This window comes from Phaenicophaeus curvirostris, chromosome 6 (assembly GCF_032191515.1).
Source record: "Phaenicophaeus curvirostris isolate KB17595 chromosome 6, BPBGC_Pcur_1.0, whole genome shotgun sequence".
NCBI classification, from domain to species: Eukaryota; Metazoa; Chordata; class Aves; order Cuculiformes; family Cuculidae; genus Phaenicophaeus; species Phaenicophaeus curvirostris.
In genome coordinates, this window is record NC_091397.1 from 53,301,690 (window position 1) to 53,325,377 (window position 23,688).

General features: G+C 41.1%; 1 protein-coding gene across 1 annotated transcript in view; it reads left to right on the forward strand.

The window, feature by feature from the left end:
• The first annotated feature begins 379 nt into the window (after window positions 1–379).
• Window positions 380–23,688, forward strand: part of COLQ (collagen like tail subunit of asymmetric acetylcholinesterase) — a 43,540-nt gene continuing 20,231 nt past the window's right edge. Inside the window, exons 1-7 of the mRNA XM_069860213.1 lie at window positions 380–1,571; window positions 14,907–15,019; window positions 16,687–16,791; window positions 19,362–19,406; window positions 20,049–20,075; window positions 20,498–20,569; window positions 22,886–22,948. Of these exons, the coding sequence (XP_069716314.1) occupies window positions 1,466–1,571; window positions 14,907–15,019; window positions 16,687–16,791; window positions 19,362–19,406; window positions 20,049–20,075; window positions 20,498–20,569; window positions 22,886–22,948 (531 nt within the window). The 5' untranslated portion in view covers window positions 380–1,465. The remainder of the gene's footprint in view (window positions 1,572–14,906; window positions 15,020–16,686; window positions 16,792–19,361; window positions 19,407–20,048; window positions 20,076–20,497; window positions 20,570–22,885; window positions 22,949–23,688) is intronic.

The following is a 23,688-nucleotide window of genomic DNA, read 5'->3' on the forward strand; positions in this document are numbered from 1 at the left end:
AACCACTAACTTCACTATAAATAACCAAATACTAAAAAGTAGCAGACAATGGAATAAAGTAGATGATTCCATTACCCAAAGTGTTGCAGTACTGGAAAGAGATTTCAGAAAGCATTATGGTTATATTAAGCATGTCCTTTAAGGACAGAAATATATAAGGCAGATGTGATTGTTCTTATCAAACAACTACATTTAGAAAGATTTTGCTGATATGTTTGCAATGTATTGAAAGAAACAGCCAGGGCTGTTTAGCTAGAATTATAGAAATACATCACTTTGCCCTTTGATGGTGTATTCAGTAGGCATTAATGCCCAGAGGTCTTTTCATCTTCCCTGGCAACAAGTATTTTTCTCAAATGAAAACAAAAAAATCAATTCTGTAATTAATCCAAAAGATTTCCATGTTTGTCTTGGGAGGAACAATAAACAATGAGCAAAGAAAATCTTCTCCATCTTGAAGAGAGGAAGTAATGATGATTTTCTTGCTGAAGGAGTGCCTCTGCTTTTCATGGACACCACTGTCAGATCCCAGGCAAAAGAGGAGGATCTCTGTGCTATTTATTCAGAGGACAGAAATGTATTTGCAGAGCCCTACCCATTGGAAGAAGACACAGAAACACCAAGCTTTTGTACAGGTAGCAAGGGCACTCACTGCTTTCCAGAGGTTTGTTTTCTTCCCACAGTGCTGTGTAGGGTGCTGACTGTCGCCACCCCTGGTGCTGATAGCGTTTCACTCGCCCCATCATGGCACATGTATTGTTTCTCCCACCTGTTGCACCCTGTCAGCAAACTCTTTGCAGTCCTATGATATCTGGCACTATCAGCGATACTGTTATTTTCACTTAAATGCTAAACAATAATCTGTTCTGCAGTTTGGGAAGCCTTTGCAGCATCCTTCAGCCTGAGTGTACTCTGCAAGTGAACTCAATGCTTGTAACTACCAGCGATAAACAGACGTTAAGTCATCGTTCATCTCTCTCATTACTGCTATTAGTGACCTGTAGAAGATGATCAGTAAGGGATTTTATCTGTCTTGACATTGGTGTCTGGTTGCTGGCACTGAAGGATGCTGTTTATAGTCCAGTTAATAATTTTCCCTCTCCTGCTCATCATTATTATTATCATCCAAAGTGCCTTCTTGCTTCTGTTAGCAAAACCAGAATCCCCCATGCCCCAGTTTTAGCAGCTAATGTCCAGCATCGGGGCAACTGATCCAGCACAGGAGTTAAATATAACCGTGTCTAGTATAAGGAGAAGATTTAATGGGAAATGGTTGGCATTCTTTCTTCCTAAAGGCACAGGGAGGGGGGGGAGAGAGACGTACACACACAGACTCACACACGCACCCCACAGTAAGGGAAGAGGCAGAGAGCAGGCAAGGCAGAGAGGGAGTGAGGGGAGAGAGAGAGAAATCTCCAAAGCAGCCCTGCACCTCTGAGCTGGAATCTGCCAGGGCACAACCAGCATGTTGGTCCTCAGCCCTCTTGTCTGGGGATCTTACCTGCAGCTTTTCTTCTGCTTTGCTTTATCTCAGACTGCGTACGTTGACAATGTCTTCTCAGTTTCAGAAGGTAAATTGCTTTAAGTCTTGTTACTTTTCCTTGCTTGGAGCTCTCCTCTGCACTCTGATTCTTGCTCTTTCTGGTGATTGGGAACATAGGATCAAAAAAATAATACTTCAGTTGCAGATCTTGATGGAGGAATTTTACATTGTAGACGTGCTCTGCCACATGCTGGAACATTTTGTTGCTTCTTTATTTTTGATTTATTATTTCTGGTTTGAAACCACTCCCTTCCCCAGGAAAAATAATAGACAAGATCCTCAGCTGCTCTAAAAAGCTTTTTTTAATCAGCTTCTATGGTGCTGTGCTAATTCATGGATCTGGCCCAATTAGTATATTACTTGCATGTGTGCATGTTTCTTTCTGTTCTGGGTGAGCTTGGGTAGATTATAACAAGGGAAAGAAAATGAATCTCAATGTATATCTGCTTCTATAAATAAAGTCCTGACCTCAATGAGTGCTGCCAGAGTCCGACTGGATGTTAGCAGAATAAACATCATCTGGCTCTGGCTATGACACTAACAAATACTCAGATGGCTTTCAGAGCAAACAAGAGTCTACTGCATGGAAAATCCCTGCTAGGCAAAGGCAAAACAAATTAGTTGTCAGCTGAGCCAGGGCACTGGAAATCCCACTTAATTGATGTTACAGTTTGATCTGTGAGACTTTCCTTTAGCCACGTTCTGTGGAAAGGGGAAAGTTGACATGAACTCTGACACCATCTCATTTCTGAGGAACTTCCACCAGTTTATGTCAAATTGCTGCCTCCCACCTTCTGTCTGTTACTCTGTATCTATCAGTAGAGATGCTTCTAACATCCTAGATTCCTTCACCGTCAAATTTGGTGGCTCAAATGAGACTTGTAGGTCAAGCTCAGTTATACCTACAGATCCTCCCTATGTCTTTCACATGAAGACAAGTGACCAAAAGGGTGCACGTTTTAAGACTGTACATAAAATCAGCCTTAGACTTGAATCTAAAGACACACAAGGTTTCTCTCTCTCTGATGTCTCTGGTGGGACCACAGAGCCAGATGAATTATATTCAAGGCGTTTAAGGGAGAAGGGTGATCAAGAGGGTACCTTGTGTGAGATGATTTCTGCACTATGTAACAGTAACAGTATGCATGTCTTCTTCTAAGGGTTTTTTAAAAACCTGTTTAAATGTGTAGAGCTAGTACACAGTATTTCACCCCCAATTGTTTAAACAGTCCTTTCACTTAAAGATTTTCTTACACAAATAACAGGATTCTGAAGAACACAAAAATAACGTAGATATCCTTTGAGATAAGCCCTATAGCATTTAATAATGCAGCCGTTGCAGCTCTGGAGTAATTTCAGATAACTTTTAAGATAACATTTAGAGAAGCCTAATTTTAAAGAACCACATCTTTTGAAAAACAATTTATTGTCATTGCTGTTCAACTGGGTATGCTTTTTCCATGATGGAATTAGTTGGGATTAGTTAATGCTGCAGTACAGGAATCATCAAGATCTATTATCTCTGATATATTCTAAATTGTCTTGCAATAACATGTGAGTTATTAGACCTTGAAAATTGTTTTGAAGAGCTTTACATTTACTTGCACTTGTAGATGCCATCCAGACAAACAAGAAGTTCATGTTTCCAGTGCCTACATGGCCTGGCCTCTCTCCTATGGCATGAACTTGGGTGTCTAGAGAAGCCATTTAAACTATTATCTTAAAAACCATGGTTCAATAAACAAGTCCTTTCTTCTGAGAGGGGAATCTTCATATCTGCTGAAAATCTAATAAAAGAGGCAAATATGAAGGAAAATGCATAGCCTGTTATTGCCCACAATGGTGCTTTGGGGCAGAAGGATACTTCAGTATTTCATCAGCAATTCAGCTGATTTAATGTTAAGGATGGCATAGTGTCAAAATACAAAGAGCACCTGAGGATGGCAGGCTAATCTTTCACTGCTCCAAAGTAAAGCCCCATGCTGTGCTCTTCTGACTAAGCCACCGAAAATTACCTTTATACCCAGTAAGCTCTTAGCAATGTTTTTATCATAGATGTATTGTAAATGTTTACTTGATAACATACAGAAAAAAATAACTTCTGAGGGATGATTCAACCATAATCTCACAACCACAGGGCTGGACTAAAAGCCGTGCTTTGAGGAGCTGTTACATACTCTGTGTGCCATTATTACTTGCTAATCAGGGCTGTTTGGAATGAAAAATTACATTAAGTAATCCTTCAGTGCTTTGATTGGATCTACATTTTTAAAAACATCCGGACATGCACTGTAACAGGTTGCCCAGAGAAGTCATGAATGCCCCATTCTTGGAGGTGTTCAAGGCCAGGCTGGATGAGGCTTTGAGCAACCTGACCTGGTGGAAGGTGTCCCTGCCCATGGCAGGGATGTTGGAACTGGATGATCTTCAAAGCTTACTTCCACCCCATTCTCTGATTCTATGATCTCTTAAGAAAAAACATTTTTTTTTCTATTTTCTAGTAGAATTTTCACAGTGGCTACAGAAGATGAATTAATTCCATTTAAATTCTCAGTTATCTTAATGTTTTCTCAAATGTTCTGTGCCCATCAGCTGAGTCAATTATTTGTATCTGGCACCAAGAAGTAATTTTACATATGAAGAATGGATTTCAGCCCTGCTCTTGCAGATGCTAAAAGTAATTGCATTTAACAGTGGGGATGTTCTTAAGTGGCAATTTGTCTTTCCTATAGTTGGGAAAATACATCTGGGCATTTTCCAGGTATATCTGAAAACTTCTGGGCTAAAAGTGCTTTTGTTTCTATCCTCACACATCTTTGCATAGTGGTAGGTCTTAAGGTTGGTTTACAGGTCACAAAGCAGCAACTAGAAAACAGAGATAAACAGCAGGGAAGGGGAGGGGTGGAGAGTAAGTTTTTGTAGAATAATTGAGGAAAGAAGAATAACCTGGATCTTTGTCTCTTTTGCTGCCAACTCCACGTTACAGTCCCATCAGCCTCAAGCAACAGTGCATCCTTGCTTCTGAAAGTATTTTGAATGTCATGTCATCTCCAAAGTGTTGAGTCTTGAGGTGCTGAAGCACTGTTTCTGGAGCAAATGCTTCATGGAATAAGTTTACAACACAATCATGTGGCTGTGGTTCCACGTGGTAGTGAAGACACCTGTGGTGGGCAACTCAACCCACCTGGAGAGAGGAGGTTTCTTTTCCAGATAACCTTTCATACCCTACTCTTAGGTCACTGTGTTTATGGTGTCCTTTATAACCATTTTTCAGAGCTCAGCTCTACTGAGTTTCTTGCACTGTGCATTTGAGGTTGTTGCACTAATGTGATGAAAAGTAGACATAAATTTTATACTCATCTATAGTATGGTTACAGGAACAATTCTGCATCTTTTAAGAACCAGCTTGAAGGAAGCCACCTTCCAAATTCAGGTAGTAGAAAGACTGTCTTCATCTCCTTCTCATTCCTTCTCCTCCTATGTTCTTTTCATGTAGGCCAAAGGTTTCTTAGGTTTTGCAGAGAGATGGGGAGGTATTTAAATTATCAGCAGCAGCTGGAGAAGATCAATATCTTGATGCTTTTTCTGACTCGAACTGCCTTTTATGCACACCACAAATGTGTTTCTTGATTGAATTTTCTCCTACGATCAATACTGATACGCTGCCCTACGGAAAGAATATGCAGGGGATCTTGGTGCCCCCTGCATTGTAGCACTGGGGGAGAGGACATTCACATTTGTGAGAGAAACAGTGGGAGAGAGAAAACACAAAACCAAGAGGTGATTTCTGGCATTGAGGGAGCTGGGATCCCATCTTCCTATCTGTAACAGTAATATCTAACACCATAATTGGTTTGGTTTTTTTTCTTTAATTAAATGACTTGCAGGAACCCTAAATATTGTCAAAATGGAGAATAGAGATGTCAGGTGGATGGTTTTTGTTTCTAAGGAAAGTAATTGTAAATACTGATTTATGTAAAATCACAAGGGAAAAAGGAATAAGAAAGACACAGAAAGAATTTAAAATAAGACCAGCAGTAAAAACTGGAAGCATCATAAAAGCAGCAGCCAGAGCCTACTGGGAAAACAGCCCAAAGAGTGACTAGTAAGCAGAGGTGAATCTTTGAGGAGCAAAAATATCAGTCCAGTGAAGGAAGCCTAATTCTGCTCTGGAAAGCAGAAAGTCAGTGTGAGCCCAGGAGTGCTCAGCATCCTGATGCCATTGGGTGTCAAGGGTTTTCTCATGGAACACACATGAGCAGGAAAGTTTGGTTAGATTAAAACTCCTGATGGAAATGAGCCACTGGCAAAGTCTATAGCTTCATTAGGAGAAAGAAAGCAAAGCAGTATTTGCCATAGGAGGAGGCAGTCACTTGGCTGTGGATCTGACTGGGCAAAGGTCTTTGGGCTGGATCCTGCACTCTGGCTGGGCATTTAAAAGCTTTCTGTTTTGTTTGTGGCTCACAGAAGCCTGAAAGGGAGGAAACAAATTCTTTCTATTGAATATCTCTTCATCTTGATGAAAAAAATTAACCTTGGAAGTGACCATTGCACTTGATAGCCCAAATGTGTGTCTAGAAAGACATGCCAGAAGAAGAGTTGTGTAGAGGTTACCCTTTGAAGCTGATAAAGAAAGCAGTTCATGAACAGCCTCTGAGGAAAGGCTTGGACTGGTATTAAAATAACAGTTTAGTATTGTGTGACTATTGTTGCCTTAAGTAAATGACTCTTAAAAATAAACATGGTTAGATTTCTTTAGCTCCTGGTTTGACTTTATATTTAGTTTCTCCACTGGTAGATATGACCTATGGGAATCCCAAGGTGGGTTTCCCGTTCAGGTCCATGTGAATGATACCCAGGGATGAACTTACCTTAGGATTCATGGATCTTTCTCTGGTGGCATATGGTATAAGAGCTGTGCTGAGTTAGATGAGAGCAGAGCAGCCACGCTGGTGCACAGCCTGTCCACGACTCTGTGCCTGCACCCAGCTTTGTGTCAGAAAGAGCAGAGGAAGACCAATGCAAGTTACAATAGCAAAGGGCTCCAGGAGGTCCTGTGAAATTAGGAGTAGAACAATAAGTAAAAGCCCACTTGATCCTGCGGGTGAGGGACAAGGAAACGACACCAGAGGCAGTTCAGGAGGTTGTGATATTTGCTCTGCAGCAGTGAATAGAACTAGAATAGATATTTGTCTTGCAGCAGTGAACAGAAATCAGAAGAGTTCCTCACAGACCTAGTAAGGAAGTTGGAAGCTGGTTGTGGCAAGTCTCCTTAACCTCTGGGTCTCTCATGTGGGAGGGCAAAGAGGCTTCTGACCCACCTGTGGCATTACTGGATGTCAAGGTACTTGGCTTGCCAAAAAAGATTCAGTAATGATAATGCAAATGAAGGGAAAGGGTTCAGTGAAATGCTGCTTAAGGTGAGTATCGTGAATATTTATTCACTCAAGAAAATGCATGTCAAAGGACCCCTGGGTCCTTCTGTGTTCCCCTGTTCCCTCTGGTTTAATATAGAGGTGGACTCATTTGACATCACGGTGAGCTGATGGAGCAGAGGCATCCTGAAATACATAAGCCAGGTTTGATACCTGTACTCCTAAATTTGAGGAAGTTGGGACAACACGAGTGGCCAGTTCAGATTTTTTTTTCTGGGACAATTGTGTTACAAGTAAGGCATGCAGTTAACTTCAGGCTGTGGAAGCTTCTCTGGAGGCATAACCCAAGCAAAGTCAGTATTTTTCGGGTAACTGTTTTGTGATGAATGGGTCCTCCTGCTATCAGAGCCAGAGGCCAGTACAGGAGCTGAGGCAGTGCTTGCTTGGCTTTCCAGTGAGGGAGGAACAACCAGTCTGTAGGTTTTTCTATAACCTATGAATGTTTCTGACAAGCAGCAACCAGTCCAAAAGGGAATCTCGGCTGAAAATGATGCTACAAGTGGCAACCCAGCTGCCTCAGCTTGTCCATGCTCTACTGTTGCTGTGATTAAGCATGGCACAATCTGTAGTCCGTAGGTATTAGACATACTGGATTTTATTGTGACTAGATTTTTATCGTGACCAGATTGGCCAGCACAGCACAGCAACACAAGCTGCTTCAGAATCAAGTGTTTTCAGTTAAAAGATGGGAGCTCCACCAACAAGCAAACCAAAGTGCTGTAAAATTGGCTTATTCCCTATGTACTTGTAGAGAGATAGTCCTTGTAGGTCTCTGCTCCTAGTATAGACAGTTCATTTGTGGGCATTTCTATAATTACCAAACACTTACACAGGGAGGGAAGGGTCTATGACTGTTCACAGAGACACAGAGGCTTCATGTGGCTGGGCTATGTTGACACAGGAACACCAGCAGCGCGATTGCAGCAACAGCAACTGCTAATCTTAGTTAAAATTATAGAAAAATGTAATTTGTGATTTACAGGAGAAAGCTTGCTGTAGAGGCCACGTGTCCCTGCCATCTAACTGTTGGTGCTGGGATTGTGTGTGACTGCAAAATCAGGGGGCATGATCAGCTGTAACGTAACATAGGACTCACCCAGGACACATCCAGGAGACATATTTCATGCTGCTCCTTAGCAGGTAGAAGAAAACTGACAATTAATTATAGGGGAATTCTTTGAGGAAGACAAGAAATAGCAGAGAGATTAAAAAAACCCACACTAACGAAGTCACCAACCTAGATCTTCTGTTTCGTCCCTTCTCCTCTCCAGGGAATCATCTCTTTAATGAAAAGGAAGTCAGGGAATGCTTTCCATAACCACACGACTGTATAGATAAAAGGGCATTTGGGGTGAGAAGATGGATATAGGAAGAATGCAGGACTGAGACAGTGGGGAGGGGAAAGATGCTGTTTGGTTTTTTTTTTCAGGAGCTGTCAAGTGTATATGCATAAATCCATGTTTCCAGAAAAGGCACAAAAGTAAAGCAGATGCTCTGTGGATATTTTTAGCTTTTTGAAACTACAAAGTTACGATTTTCTACAATACCAAGTCAATATTTTTTATTTTATTATTTTTATTTTATTATTTTTTGTGAAACGCAGGAGAACAAATTTGGCTGGGCTGTGAATCTGTTGCAGTGAGGGAGTCAGGAGGAATTAATTTGCTCCATGGGAGCAAAGTTTCAACAAGGAATTTTGACGGAGACCAGCTCACAGGGACGTCTAAGAGAGACTAGACGGACTACTGCTCTGGTGGCAAGTAGCAAATCTTTATTCCTCAACCAGAGTTTTTATACTCTCCTGGGAGAGCTTGTCAGTTTCTACCAAGCTTGAGTGCACTGTTTACATTACTGCTATTCTTACCGTGAGAATACAAGTTATGCAAGTTCTACAAGTGAGGGACTACGTGTCTGTTCAAGGATTCACACATTCTTCTGTTTGTGCTGGTCTTATCTTAGACCTGCAGGTGTTCTTGAAATATATTTAACTCGGGCCCTGGAATGATGAGAAACTAAGCATGTTGCCAAGAGCCCTGATAGTCCACAACCTCCCTTTCAGGAGGAGCAGCTTTGTTGTTGGCATGATACTCTGTTCCTGACCCTTTCAGGCCAGACAGAATATTGCTCTCCAGGCTCTTGGCTTTCATTATTCTGTCTTTGACCCTTTCAGGCCCCCAGAATGTCTAATAGTTCTCCTCAGAATTTGAAGTCTTTCTGTGCGCACAGTAACACCCAGAGTCTCATAGGGATTGTCTGGGACTGTCTGAGCATACAGTGGAGCAATATCAAAGTCAAGTACACTTTTGATCCATGCCAGCACTGACAGATTATGATCTTGCAGTTGTGGAAAGATGGCACCGGTGTCTCTGCTTTGTTGCTACTGATATCACAGATAAAGTGGGAGAGGACTGTGTGGCAGTCTTTTGGGGCTGATGCAGCAGCCATCTCACATTAATCTTCAGGGTTTCAGACTCTTCTATTGATTGTAGTAGGTTCTTAGGCTTTAATACTCAGAGTATTTCTAGTATTGTCCTAGTGTGACATACAGTTGAGTTTTATAATCGAGTTCATACAATGACTGAGATGAGATACTGTGATTTACCAGACTGGAACACTGTTTCTGGTGTTGTAATTAAGTCATCTATGGCTTTGGGGGACTTGCTTAACCTCTCTGTGCCTCACTGAAGTGGTGCACATGGAGCTGTCAGCATCATTTAGCAGTGTCTAGAGCTCCAGACCTCTGCAAATGGAGGGCAGTAGAAGGAAAATTGCAGAAAATAGCCCTGTTGTAGTTATTGGTATTTATAAGCCATGGGTTTATATCATTGACTCATATTATAACCTGACGAAGTGTTCTGTCCTTCAGATCTTGGAATTTTCATGTTCTTGTGAAACTGAAGCACAGATCCAACCCTATCAAATGCACTTCTGTCTTTCTGTACTAATCTCAGAATTTTCCTTCTGCAGTCAATCTGAGAGAACATTATATGATTTTTTTGGCATGCGTGTTGCCCTCATACACGCACATACACACAGACTGTCTGAAGTCTGTATACAGGGAGAATTTGTATACAGGGAGAAAAAGCCTTTTCCCTCACTTAGAAATCTCATATGCTCTTTTGCTTTCCTGTGTCTTGCCATCTCTATAGTCTTTTCTAAGACCGACCTGCAAAGTTGCAGCTCCTTGCTGCTTACCAGCCAGGCTGTGAAGAGCTTACCTGGGGCCTCACTGACTGTGAGCATGTAGGATGTGCCTGGAGGTGGTGAAGGATGCAGCCTGAATATTAGGTAGGGATAGAGGACAGAGCATCCTTGCTCCTCCAGCCAGGTGAACGCTGAGATCTGCTGTCCAGGCAGTGTGCCAGGGTTTGTGCTATTGCTATTGTGCTTTTTGAACGTTGACAGATTCTAAATAATTTTATTTATTTATTTATTTGTTTGTTTGTTCATTTTATTTATTTATTATGACAACTTCTGAATGTTCGCCAGTGGGTAAGTTGCACATTACTGCTGCCACAGCCTGCAGCCACTCTGGGGATTGAAACCACAATATTTTCAATTTTTTATAAGATTTTCTTGGCTGAAAAGAAACTTGCAAGGTTTTGCCTTGATTTTTTTCATTTTCAATCAGAAGGACAGGGAATTAGTTTCTGGTCAGTGTTGCTCTGTTTCTTAAAGACACTAAAGTTCCATCTCAAGCAGGAAGAAGCCAGAACCAGGAGAGAGCTGCAGCCCCGTGTCTCATCCTGTAACTACCACAAGAGCAGGAGCTTCACGGGTCACCACCTCCTACACCCAGGCACCATTACCAAAGTTGTAGGGCTTAATATATTTCTCTGGTATATTTATATTAGCTGGGTTATATGAAAAGATATATTTAAGCAATCAAAGTCCAAATTCAAAAGGGTACTGAGAGATGCAGACCTTTCACCAAACTGAGAGTCCAGCCCAGCTCCAGACACAAGCCATATTCCTGGCTTTGCTTATATGTCTTTAAGGCACATGTTGGATGACAAAATTTCATAAAACAAGTTTTAAAGAAGTATGTGGTGTTAATGCTGATGTACGTCTTTGGATTTTTAAAGGAGAGCTTAATAACCACATCTGCGCTGTAGATAAAGGATCTTGACCTGCCTGCCTCTCAAAAGGCACCTTTCACAAGCTCTCAAACTCATCTGACCTGAAAAGAAAAACTGTCTTAGTCAGTTTGCAATAGATGTACAGGATGGTACCCGGTGGCTGTGGCCCGTGGGACACAACTGTCCTCGCAAGGGTGGTTAGAGGAGCCTGAATGAATGACAACAAAACAGATGAAGGTCTCAGTTTCATCTGGACAAGCCCACATTCATTAACTGACTAGTCTGCCTGGCTCATTTATTATCAATTCTGAGTGCCATCCAAGTGGGAGCACCACCTGTGATGGAGTGTCAGCCATCGAAGGTCTCCATCTAGCACAGTCCTGCCTGACACAAGCTGGGCAGGCCACCAGCACTGCTGTCAGGGTGACAAGCTTCTGGATACCAGCTTGGGCTTCCCATCAGGGCTTGCTGGATTAATGTGGTCACAAATAGGAAGGGAAACACATGTTAAGTATCTTGTTCCTTTCTTGTCCTTTCCTCCTGACAGCTGGCCTACAGCTTTGTGGTTTTAGGACAAAAGTTACTTATGATTTTTTGTCAATGAAATCCTGTAAATCTTGTTTGAACCAAGGACAACACTTCCTCGGTACCTCTGTTGCAGCTATGAGGGTTCATAGGGTTGAAGGTCAGCTTTAGGATCAGCTCTACGAGGACTCAGAGACCTCATATGAGCCCAGCTCCAGGGGATTCGGCCTGAGTGAAGGCTTCTCTCTGACTCTGCGTTGGACCGTCTTGGGTAAGAGGTCCCAAATTCCAGCTACCATCAGAAGCAAGCAGTCTGAAACATTGCAACAGCTTAGCTAAAATATGCTATTTTCTGGAGCAACCATTGCCAGTATACCCATAGATTTATACAGTCACCTTCTGGAACTAGGTTGACCCGCAGTCTTCCTGTTTTAAAGCTGACTATTAGAATTTTTATGTTCTCTGAAAACAACTGCCACTTAGATAAATCCTAGAAGGAGTTTTTCATTTTGTCTTCCTTCTCTTATAGAATACGTTCTTTGATATTGAAGCTATTGGAAGAGCAGTTTCCATATGAGATATAAAAGCACGTACTTTGAGTAGGCAAGATCTACGTATTCCACAGAAAACTATGACAGTCCTATTCTGGGGCTGAGATTTTTTCCACTGATGGGGACTAGAGCATTCTGAAGCTGTGTTTAGCAAACAAAGCTAACCTGAAGCCTAAAAATATACATTGCATTTGCAGAGAGCCCATAAGGCTGTCAAGGTAACTCTTACACGATATAAAACAAGCCAATATGGTAATGGTTGTACACCTTGGAGGTATCACAGTAACAAAATGCGTATCAGTGAAATGTGGTGCTTATTGGAAGATCAAATTATAGTCATACCTGTAGTCACTCTGTGACAGACTCTTTTATTTTGCTCCCTCTGCTGTCCTATCACCTGTAGTACCAGACTGGTAAGTCCTTGGGTCCAGGACTAGCCTTTTCTTGAATATTTGTTTTACAAATAGACCTTCCAGAACATAGCCATGTTTTTTAGTGATGGAGTCCCTGAAATATTAACTCCCTGCATCATTATATAATGGATATATATTTCATATAATAGTAATTACATACTTTTTTTTTTGTTTCTGCGTTGGGATCAGTACACACTATCACCATTTATACTAGCAAACCGAAATTGGTTTTCAATCCAACTTGTGGTACAGTACTATCATAATAATACTATAAAGGCTGAAATGAATGGCTGTTTTGCTACCAACTTGTTTAGCTATAGTGTTCTTCACAATAAAACCTGTTCAAAAGAATTTCAGAATTTGCTGCTTAAAAGGAAAATCCAAATATTTTATAACCCAGGACTTAGCTTTGCTCATAAATACATGATAAACATCCTATTAAAGTAACAGATGCACATCTGTATTTAATCTTATCTTTGCAAAAGAATTAAAGAACAACACTTTAATATTCCCTTTTCCTACAGTGCCTGGTAGTGATCTCTTAGCAACTAAGCCATATCATGTTCTTGTTCTTGTTGAATGATAATAATCCTATTGAAATTTACCTAGATTGTGGAATAAGGTAATACTAAGAAAGAGTATTGATATTGGAATGTGGCCCAAAATAAAATAATAATCACATTTTATACAATGTATCAATACAATATTTAAATTACAAGCTGTCCATTGCTTTAATAATATGCAATTTAGTCCCAATACAATATGTTCAAATACAATCCTGAAATTAAGACAACCACAGAAGCATGTGTAGTAAAAACTGAAGACCTTACTTGGAGCTGCATAAGAGCAGCTGAAGTCAAGATGTACCAATATAGAACTTAACCCAACATTTCTTTATATTTTATTGCTTGCAAGAACTGGAGACAGGTGAACCACTGCTATTTTTTGAAGGACTTTGGAACTTTCAGTATGCATTTATAGCTTTAAATATCTCTCTCTTTTTTTTTTTTTAGTATACATCTTCTGCCTTACTCTTTAATTTAAGTTTTTGGTTGAGTTTCAAACTTATGAGGAAAAGGTGAGAAAGATTCTTCATGGGCCCTTTCAGACTTAAGTTGACTCATCTCTCAGAGGTGTCATCGCAAATACTGCTTTTATAGAGAAAAAAAAATGGATTACCTAAACTGCTTCTGAATGTTGCTGAATCATACTCCTCTGGGCAGCTCTTTTCTCTGTGTCTGGACTGAGAAAATGCTGTCCTCACTAACGTGGGATGGTGGAGCTCATATAATACGTTTTCTGAGATTGAAAAACTAGAAGTATCTCTGTCTCTTAGAAGATTTGCCTTACCTTGAGATGTAACTAATAGCCAGCTTCCGATTGATTTACACACAAATCTAGCAATTTTGCCAGGTTTGTCTTCCTAGAAACTTAATTTGGAGATTTTCTATTAATGCCAGATACTTCACTACAGGCTTTTCTTCCTACTGCATTTGGCTCCCTGCCACTCTTCAGCTCACAGACACCCGTTCCAGCTACCGCTAGCCAGAGGAGGAAACCAACAGAGATAAATGTTTGCTCTGCTTGAAAAAACCTTTCCAGAAGGCCTCCACTCTGACTAGAGATCTATTTCCCAAGGACTAAATAGATTCAGGAAAAAAACCCACAGTATAAATGCAAAATTGTCACATCCTTTCTCTGTGAATCTTTGATACAGCTTCTTATCTTGTTGATGGAATTTTACTTCTCACAAAGAGTAAAATATATTGCTGAGCAGCAACAAGGAGATCTTGCCTTACCAATAAGTTGGTGACAAAGCTATCTGCTAAATTTGAGTTGCAAAGTATTTATTCTTAGGGGTGCAAAAATCAAAAATAACCTCATTTCATTTCCAGGGGAAATATAAGCAAATGTGCTGTGGAAGAGCGTCCCACTCTATTATCACAGAAATGCCTGAAGCAATTTTGTCCACAGGGAAGGTTGATGGCACCATCATGGAACTTGTTGGTGGCACCATCATGGAGCTTCCTGGTGGCACATGGTCTGTAATGAGAACCAGAAGATGCTAGTTCTAATACACTTTTGGAACAGAGGGGAGAGAAATATTTAGATCTGTTTTTTAATGTTGCCTATGTGAAGTTTTCCAAAATGAGACTGTGTCATAGCCACATTAAGAGTTTAAAACTCTGCACAAGAAGGAACTTAAAGACTTAAGGGACCATCCAGTTTCTTAAATTGCTGCTTGAATTACAGTCAGTGCACACAGGATGTAGAATAAACCTGTGGAATGGAAACTCCTCTTATTCTGTAATAAATGTTTGTGGTGTTCAAGACAATGGATGAATGTTTGTATTGAACAGATCTCCCTTGTTTGGAACAGAAGAAACAGCTCAACGACAGTGTGCGCTGCCTCCTCATCCCTCCTCCTCCACCCCTGTTTCCACCACCATTCTTCAGGCACAGCTGGAGCACTGTAAGTGTGGCCTGGGAGCCCTTCTTTTCTTTTTACATAATTATGCTTGACAAAAACTGAAGTATCCTCTCTGAGCACTGCTTCATGGTGTCACTCAGCAAACCTGTCTGGATGTGTTGATACGGTTCTGTTAGGACATTCATTCAACAACTGGGGCCTGAAGTTAATCTCCAATAGATAAAGGAATGAAACAAGGCTGGGTTTGTTCAGGCAGTTAATTCAATTAACTTAAAATATTATCCTTACTCTGTTTTGGGAAATTTCTTAGAGTAAGGAAATCCCGAACTAAAGGAAATGGAAATGCAATAAACCAAGTAAAGAGAAAGGCTCTTTTCCATCCTGCACAGTGATTTCAGGGTGTATGTTATGCTTGTGTCTTGGTTTACATGACATTTGTCTTACCTAGTAGGTGAAATGAAGGTCTCAAAATCCCCCTGTGGAGTCTATTCCCATCATTTCATTTTGCAGAATGAAAGACATGTTTGAGTTGCCGGTATGGAGTTCTCACTCACCTACCTCTGCACGTACCTGCTCTATATGAGATGTATCCATACACAAATGTTAACATATGCAACGTACAGGTTATAATGGATATATGATATAGCAGTTTGCCCAATTACTTTTATTGCCAGGCTCTAATAACTCCAATATGTTTTCCATTTCAACATTAATTCCTATTTCTTAATTCTTCTCTTCATTTACCATATACAAATAGCGTCTTCAGAGAGATCATGGTTGAGCTCAGGGTTCTATTCCCTGCCTAAATAAAAATCTAGTTGCTTCCCCCTTTCTCATCCCCTCCCTATGCCTGGATTATCACAGAAAGGAGACCCAGAGACAAGATCTCCTTAGGAATGTGGTTGGGACCAGGGTCCCTGAGATTCCCCCAGGCAGCCCAGAGAGTAACCTGAGCATAAAAATCACCCTTCACACCATCTCCCCTATGAAAACACAAAATAAAAGTAAGTGGTTACTAGGAAGGTGGGAGCCACGTGAATTTACTACACTCACTTTGTGGTTCTGAGTCAATAGTTGAAGCTTTTCTAGAAAATGACTTTTCACTTGGAAGCTGAAGTTCAGTTGTGTTAACCCAGTGTTCCAGGCTCAGTGTTCATCTTCATTTCCAGGGGAGATCACTTTTATCACAGGATATAAATAAACCAATTTACTCACGCAAAGTTAATTGTGAAGTCAAAAGATTAGGCATTCATTGATCATTAAAGGTGTTGACTCTGGTCTGCAGTGAACGAAGGCTTACAGGTTCGTATCTTCTGGAGCGAAGTTCATGCTGCCGATACCCCCACTGAGTGCAGTCTCTATTATTAGAGCAAAGGCACTATTTTTGGAGAGGAGCTGCTACTTGTAAAGTGGGACAGAGAGAGCAGGGTCAGGTCTAAGAATAGGCCAGGGTCCCACACCGGCTTGAAGGGCTGTGTGACAGCCTAGCTGCGATGCATCTCTGGGAGAGGAGCAAGTGTGGGACAGGACGCTCTGCTGAAGTGCTAATGTTCAAGCATCCATGAAGATAACCTTATGACAAGCCCGAGGCTGCTCCCTAGGGAAGCAAATAAACTCTCTTAAGGCCATAGTATTTGATGGCAGTTTATGTATTTCTCTGACTGGCTACATATTGCTGCATGTTCATTCATATGTTATACGTTATGTAGAAGCTGCTTGACCTGGATATGAAAGACTTCTGCAAAGAGCTGCAGACAATAGAGGCTTTCTCTCTGCATGAATCACATTGCCCCACAGGGCCTCCTGGCCCCCAGGTGAGTGATACATCTTTGATTAAAGCACATTTTTCTCTCACTTAACCTGCGGTTCTTACAATGCTGTAAGACATCTTCCAAAAAAGCTCTTTAGCACTTGATAAGCATACCAAGCTCTGGCTTAATTTCATTTTGATATGACCGTGCATAGATCATACAGGCTTTTTTACCCGGTGTTCTCATGCCTGTCTTGCATACTCCAGTTGGTTTCAAGTTCACCCTTAATTTTTTGCAGAGTTTTTACTGTGGATAGCACCTGGAGGTGCCATCACTTCCTTCAGACGCCCTTCAGTAGCTTTTACTTTGCTTTAGACTGTTGTCTTTTATGTGAGGGAAAGAGCCCGTGGAATGGATGCACAAGAAGTGCAATGAACTTGAATGTTTGAGGAATATATCCCTGAGAAGGCAGACACCTACAGTAAACATCAGAGATAAGGAGGAACTTCAGGATGCCAATGGCATGGGATTCAGGAGACCTGTAGAATCTCTGCTGGGTAGCCTTAGACCAGTCCTTTTGACCTCCTATTTAAATTTCTACAATTTGTACATTCAGAAATCTTCTGGAGGAGGTCAGAAATCTTCAGAGGAAATGGTCCACCTCTAGGGGGAGGGTTTTGTGACCATCACTGCAGTGATCAGCCATCTGACTTTCTGTTCTAGTTCATTCCCTCCAAAGAAAAATAAAACTTTTCATGGAGAGGTACCTCCAGTTTCCCCTGGGGCACAGGCAGTACTGATGTATGTGCTGTGCCTGGCGCTTTGGGGCACTGATTTTCCTCAAGGCCCCAGGGTGTTTATTTTATTACATTACAGCTAATAGTAGACGCAGCGTGGGACCTTTCCTGCAGCAAAGATGTGACTGAGGGTTTGGCAGCTGAGAATTTAGCAAGCACCCAAACACTGTTTCAAAAGTAAGGACAGTGCACCGCAGTAAATGTTTGGTAATGTGGCAAAGAGCTTAGTTTTAATTATTGAGAAATCAATACCTCAGAAGATATTTGAAATAGTCTGGCAGATACAATAGGAAAGCCACAAAGTCTTGTTTTGTGAAGCTTGATGGTTCTGTTCTGCCATTTTTTCTTTGCTGAGGTGCAGGATGAGGCAGACCCATTTAGCATGTGAATGATGAGATGCAGAGAGAAAACATGGCAAATGTTTGTCCTGTCCTGCATTGAGAAAAGTCTTCTCTGCATTACAAAACATCCCTGCAGTGTGGTTGGCAACAATCCAGAGTTGCAGTGTATGGGAAACAAGCAGTTGTTATTTCATTCTCCGACTTTCTTTAAAAAAAATACCCTCTTAATACTCCCTCTGACTTAAACTGGAAAAAGAGTGATATTAATTCTATTGTTCTACGAGGCCCGTTGCTATAAATAATATTAATCTTGCAATGAAATGATATATGATGCCTCCAAAAGCATTTTTAAATGGAGTAGGCTGGCAGATTTTATCTCAGCGGCAGACAATAGAGTGAGTATAATATGGCTTTGGAATTTTTAATTATAAATTGCAGGACTGTGGCTTATAATGGGACAATGTTAGAACTAGCAGTACCCTGAGCAATAGTGGTTGCCTGAAAAGTAATGCTGCTATATATCAAAGATGAGTTCTTCTCTGCTGCAGCTTGCCTGACTTTCAAAGGAGTCATAAAAGCTTGTACTGTTGATTCAGAGCTGAGTTTTAACAGTTTTCCATAAGAAGGAGAGTTAGACTTGTAAATATATAACCCAGAGTGTAATTCCTCCCATGTGTAACAAGGTAAAATGAAAGAAATAAAGTAAAATCTGGTCCTGAATATAATAGGATGCCTTCTGATTTACGTTGTTGAAAATCTAAAAGAACTCTATGGCTTGAAATAGTAATTTTCCTTTGAAAGTACACTTTGCTCCTATTCATGTGCAATTTGCATCATGTAGTGGAGAGTGCAAGACAGACAGGGTACAAAATTGGAGGGAGAGATTTGTGTGGTGATTCTAATGTTCCTCTGATGCAGGCTCATGGGATCCTTTCTCTTATTTGTTCAAAAATAAAATGTGGCCAGTGAGCAAAAACATTCTAGAAACAAAACTGATTTTGTGATTTTTTTCTGAGATCGGGTCCAAGGTCTCCCTGGATTAAGAGGTCTTCTGAAAGGAGAATCAGCCTCATTTGAAAGAGAGAAATATCTTCAGGATTCAGAAGTGGTGACAACCCTCCATGTCCATAGCCCATCCCACATGTTTTATGCCACTTCCCTTATCACACCTTTGTCTGACTTCCTTTGAGAGCTGATGCGGTGTCTCCATGTGGTTGTTAATTCTTCAGGGCTCCAATAACTTCTCATCTTTCCTTTGCCCTAGGCCTTTTTTCTTGCTAGTTTTCTTCATCTAGAACATGACACTGCACTTCAGTCTAGATCTCTAGACTAATGTTCAGCAGTGGCACAGACATTTAGAGGCCATGATCAAACATCACATCCAACACCCCAACTTTGGGAGTTCCTACTGTTGCTAGAACATGCCTAGAGGGCCATGGTGGAGGAAAGACAGTGATCAGTGCCTTCTTACTAATGCATTCACTTTTGTCCTTAGGGTCCACAAGGAATTCCTGGTGTAATGGGACCAAAGGGGGAGAAAGTAAGTATCTGCGTTATGGAGTTCGATGTATTTTTGACGTGGCAAGGAAAGAGATGGGAGGGGCTTGTGTTCACTGTTTCCCTCATCCATTTAGTCAATGATGGGTTTTTTGGATGTGGGGATTTGATTTAATTTGAATGCAAAGCTGTGAATTGGTTTGAAGCTACAGTTTAAATCTTGATCTTTTAGTGTTCATTTTCAATCTTGAAATATTTTTCACGTCTTCTCATGATAGCTACCTGTGTCGACAGTATGTGTTACGAAAGCACCTCAGGTGCACAAGTTAGTGATATTAATGATCCAATAGCCTTTGACAATAGCCTTTGTTCCTCTGGGAGGATGTGAGAAGCAGTGTTAATTATATGGGTCAGCTCAGATATTAAAAGCCACCTATGTTTTAAGTTATGGCTTCAGATCTGCAGAGCATTTGCTCTGAGCCTCATACCTGAAGCTGGGTACGTAAGTAAGCATTTTGCTATACAAAGGGGGAACTGTAGATTTAGCGCTGAAAATGCAAGAAAGACCAAGGAGGGATATTTGTTAGAATAATTCTCATTTTACTTCTGGAATCAAAGTTTTGAAAGCAAATATATTCCCAATACATGTGGTGCTTATGAGACTAACTTATCCTTTCTCTGGCAGGGGGAGATTGGCAGACCGGGAAGAAAGGTATGAACAAAGATGCTGCCTCAGATATCTGGTTTTAATGTAAATTTGATTCATACTGATACAATTTCAGGCAGGTCTTTCTTATTTACATTGTATTATTAAATGAAAAGAAGATTTAAGTTATTAACACTGGGTTTTTAGGATGATTATTTTGACTGGATGGAGATCTACTCTGTAGCTGATCTATTTATTTGAATTAGTATAACCTGCTTTTTCTGCAAGCCTACACTTCCTCCAGTAGCATCAACACACACTATATTATGAGCATAATGTATTTTTTAGTATTAAAAACATGATAAAGAAGCATTTGCAGTTCTTTTCCTGAAAAGAACTTTATTCCTCCGTATCTCCTGTCAGAAGTGGAGATTGGTGTGTAGGAACGATGTTACGTGGATCATTGTAATTGATGTTTTCTGTTCAAGGGTAGACCAGGTCCCCCGGGAGTCCCTGGGATGCCAGGACCAGTAGGATTGCCTGGACCTGCAGGGCCGAAGGTAAGACTAGAATCCACATGGAATCACCTGTTCAACAACAAGATCTAAACATAACAGTTGTCTTGGAAAGTCTCTAAACTGCTGTCTGCTGCTGGCTAGGAAGCTGCAGCAGTGCAAGGACACTCTGTGCTTCCCCGTTTCTTACACTGCCCCGCAAAGACCTGCCCAGTCTAGGGTTAGGTCACAGCACCTTCAGTCCAGGCCCTGTAGCACTTCTTATCCTGATTAAAATACATGAAAGAGAAACTGAAACCCAATCTAATGAAGACTCATTGATAACCACTAGTGTCTCATAATCACACAAATCAGTGTTTCAAAATTGACCATCATTTTTGTGACTGTTGTTTATGATGATCTCTTTGCCCTGAACGTGTGCTCCTTGGCCATGTAATTGTGTGCCCACGTGATCACAGGTGAAATACCTAGTTGGTGTCAAGGGAAAGAGATTACAAACCTTGTGCATTGCTCTCAGCTTCTTGAGTTCATTCCTGTACAAACAAACATTTATTCCAGTGATTAATAACCAACAGCAGAAGAAATAACAGGACACGTATCACTACTGCAGAGTGGTTGCTTCATCAGCATTTATTATTAAAAAGATGCAGGACTGTCCTTTACTGAGTATTACCTTATGCAAAATAAGCTCTTCACAGGAGTCACAGTGTACGAAGTTTCTATGGTGACTTCTGAAATAACTTGCTTTTCTTCAGTCCGGTACGTATTAGGCAAAAGGACTGCACATGTTGTTTAGTTTGAAGCTGCGTTTTCCAGTGAATCTTTGATTCTTCATTTGCTCCATGAAGGCTGCTTCCCCCACTCAGAGGACATGATGCAGAAGCTCTTGCCACTGCAAGCGTAGTAGTAGATGATTTCTGAATTCAAGCTGCATCTGGGAAGTAGAACCTCAGGCTCTTCACAGCTGTGTGAGATGAGGAACAACGTATTATAGTATGTGGGAAGCCTTTATGAATAGTCCCTCCCCAGCTTTCTTGTAGGCCCCTTTCAGGTACTGGAAGGTCGCTACAACGTCTCCTTGGAGCCTTCTCTTCTCCAGGCTGAAGAACCCCAACTCTCTCAGCCTGTCCTCATACAGGAGGTGCTCCAACCCTCTGATCATCTTTGTAGCCCTCCTCTGGACTAGTTCCAACAGCTCTGTATCCTTCTTATGTTTAGGATGCCAGATCTGGACACAATACTCCAGATGAGGTCTCACTAGAGAGGAATAGAAGGGCAGAATCACTTCCCTCGACCTGCTGGCCACACTTGATGCAGCCCAGGGCATGGCTGGGGCCTTCTGGGCTGTGAGCATACATTGCAGGCTCATGTCGAGCTTCTCATCAACCAGCACCCCCAAGTCCTTCTCTGAAGGGCAGCTCTCAATCACATCATCCCCCATCTTATATTGAAATTGGGGATTGCCCCAACCCAGGTGTAGGACCTTGCACTTGGCCTTGTTGAACCTCATGAGGTTCACACAGCCCCACTTCTCCAGCCTGTTCAGGTCCCTCTGGATGACATCCCATCCTTCTGGTGTGGCAACTGCACCACTCAGCTTGGTGTCATCTGCAAACTTGCTGAGGTTGCACTCAATCTCACTGTCTGTATCATCGATGAAGATATTAAACAGGACCGGTCCCAGTATGGACCCCTGAGGGACATCACTTGTCATGGATCTCCATCTGGACTTCAAGCCATTGACCACTACTCTCTGAATACAACCATCCAACCAATTTCTTATCCACCGAACAGTCCGCCCATCAAATCCATATCTCTCCAATTTAGAGAGAAGGATGTTGTGGGGGACCGTGCCAAGGGCTTTACAGAAGTCCAGATAGATCACATTAATTGGTTTTCCTGTGTCCACAGCTGTGGTTACCCCATCGTAGAGAGCCACTAAGTTGGTCAGGCAGGACTTGCACCTGGTGAAGCTGTACTGACTGCCGTTAATCACTTCCTCATCCTCCATGTGCTTCAGCATAGCTTATAGGAGGATCTGTTCCATGATCTTCCCAGGCAAGTAAATTCTTCATGAAGTAAAAGGATGCTGCTGCTAATTTACTTGCACGTCCTATGGTAGCATCTGACAAAGCTGAAGCACAAGTTACACACCCAAGAAAATGAAGTAGAAGAATAAGATAACATATGAGGCCTCAGGCAGAATACAATTGCAATATAGACCTCTGACTACAATGCTACACCAAGGTCAGGCTTATCTCAACTATCTGACATAAAACCTGAACTGCTAACTTATCAGACATTCAAAAATGACCTCATCAGAGAGCCACAAACAATAACTGTCTTTATTGACCCCTTTAGGGTGAAAAGGGAGAGTTGGGTGTGATGGGATTGCCAGGTACAAGAGGACCAATGGGCTCCAAGGTTTGTTAACAAAATGCTGCATTTTCAGACATTGGTTTCTAACGCTCTGCTGACAGCTGCTTCCCTCATTAATTTGCTGGAAAGCATTTATCAAGATATATCATCTCTAACACAGTTGAAAAGATATGCTCTCCTTCAAGCAAGATTATGTTGTCTGGTTGGGCTTGGCTGTGTATTTGCCTTTTCATAAAAATGCTTTGGTATAAATTATTGTAATGTAAACATTTATTTTCAAAGCGAAACTTATATATAATTTCACCACACTAGAAAACTGGAGTTCATAAGTGTATCTGCAACATTAACTTGTGTCCACTCACCCCATATCAGTGCGGAGATCATTTTGGTCCTTTGCTAGAACTATGCACATGTATTGATAGTAGACTACTAAGCACAGTTTGATCTGGATGTTCTAGTATCTGCACATCATTGTCTCTAGAATAGCCTCTGTCTTTATAAATTTAGGCCACAATATTTTAAAGTACTTGAAAAGAAAATTTACATAATTAGTTTATCCAGATAAAATACTGGAAAGAAGAACTAAGCACCGTTGTTTATTGTATGTTTCTTAAAAAGAAACTAATTTTCATAATAATCTTCACATTAGAAAATAACTTAAGTATAATTTAAGGATATTCCAAAGGGGGCAGGAGACCATAGAAAAGGAAGATCATTGCTAAAATTCTTCTATTAATTGTGGCATCTAAGGTTTCATTCACATTTTGTTTCCTTTGTTTCAATTT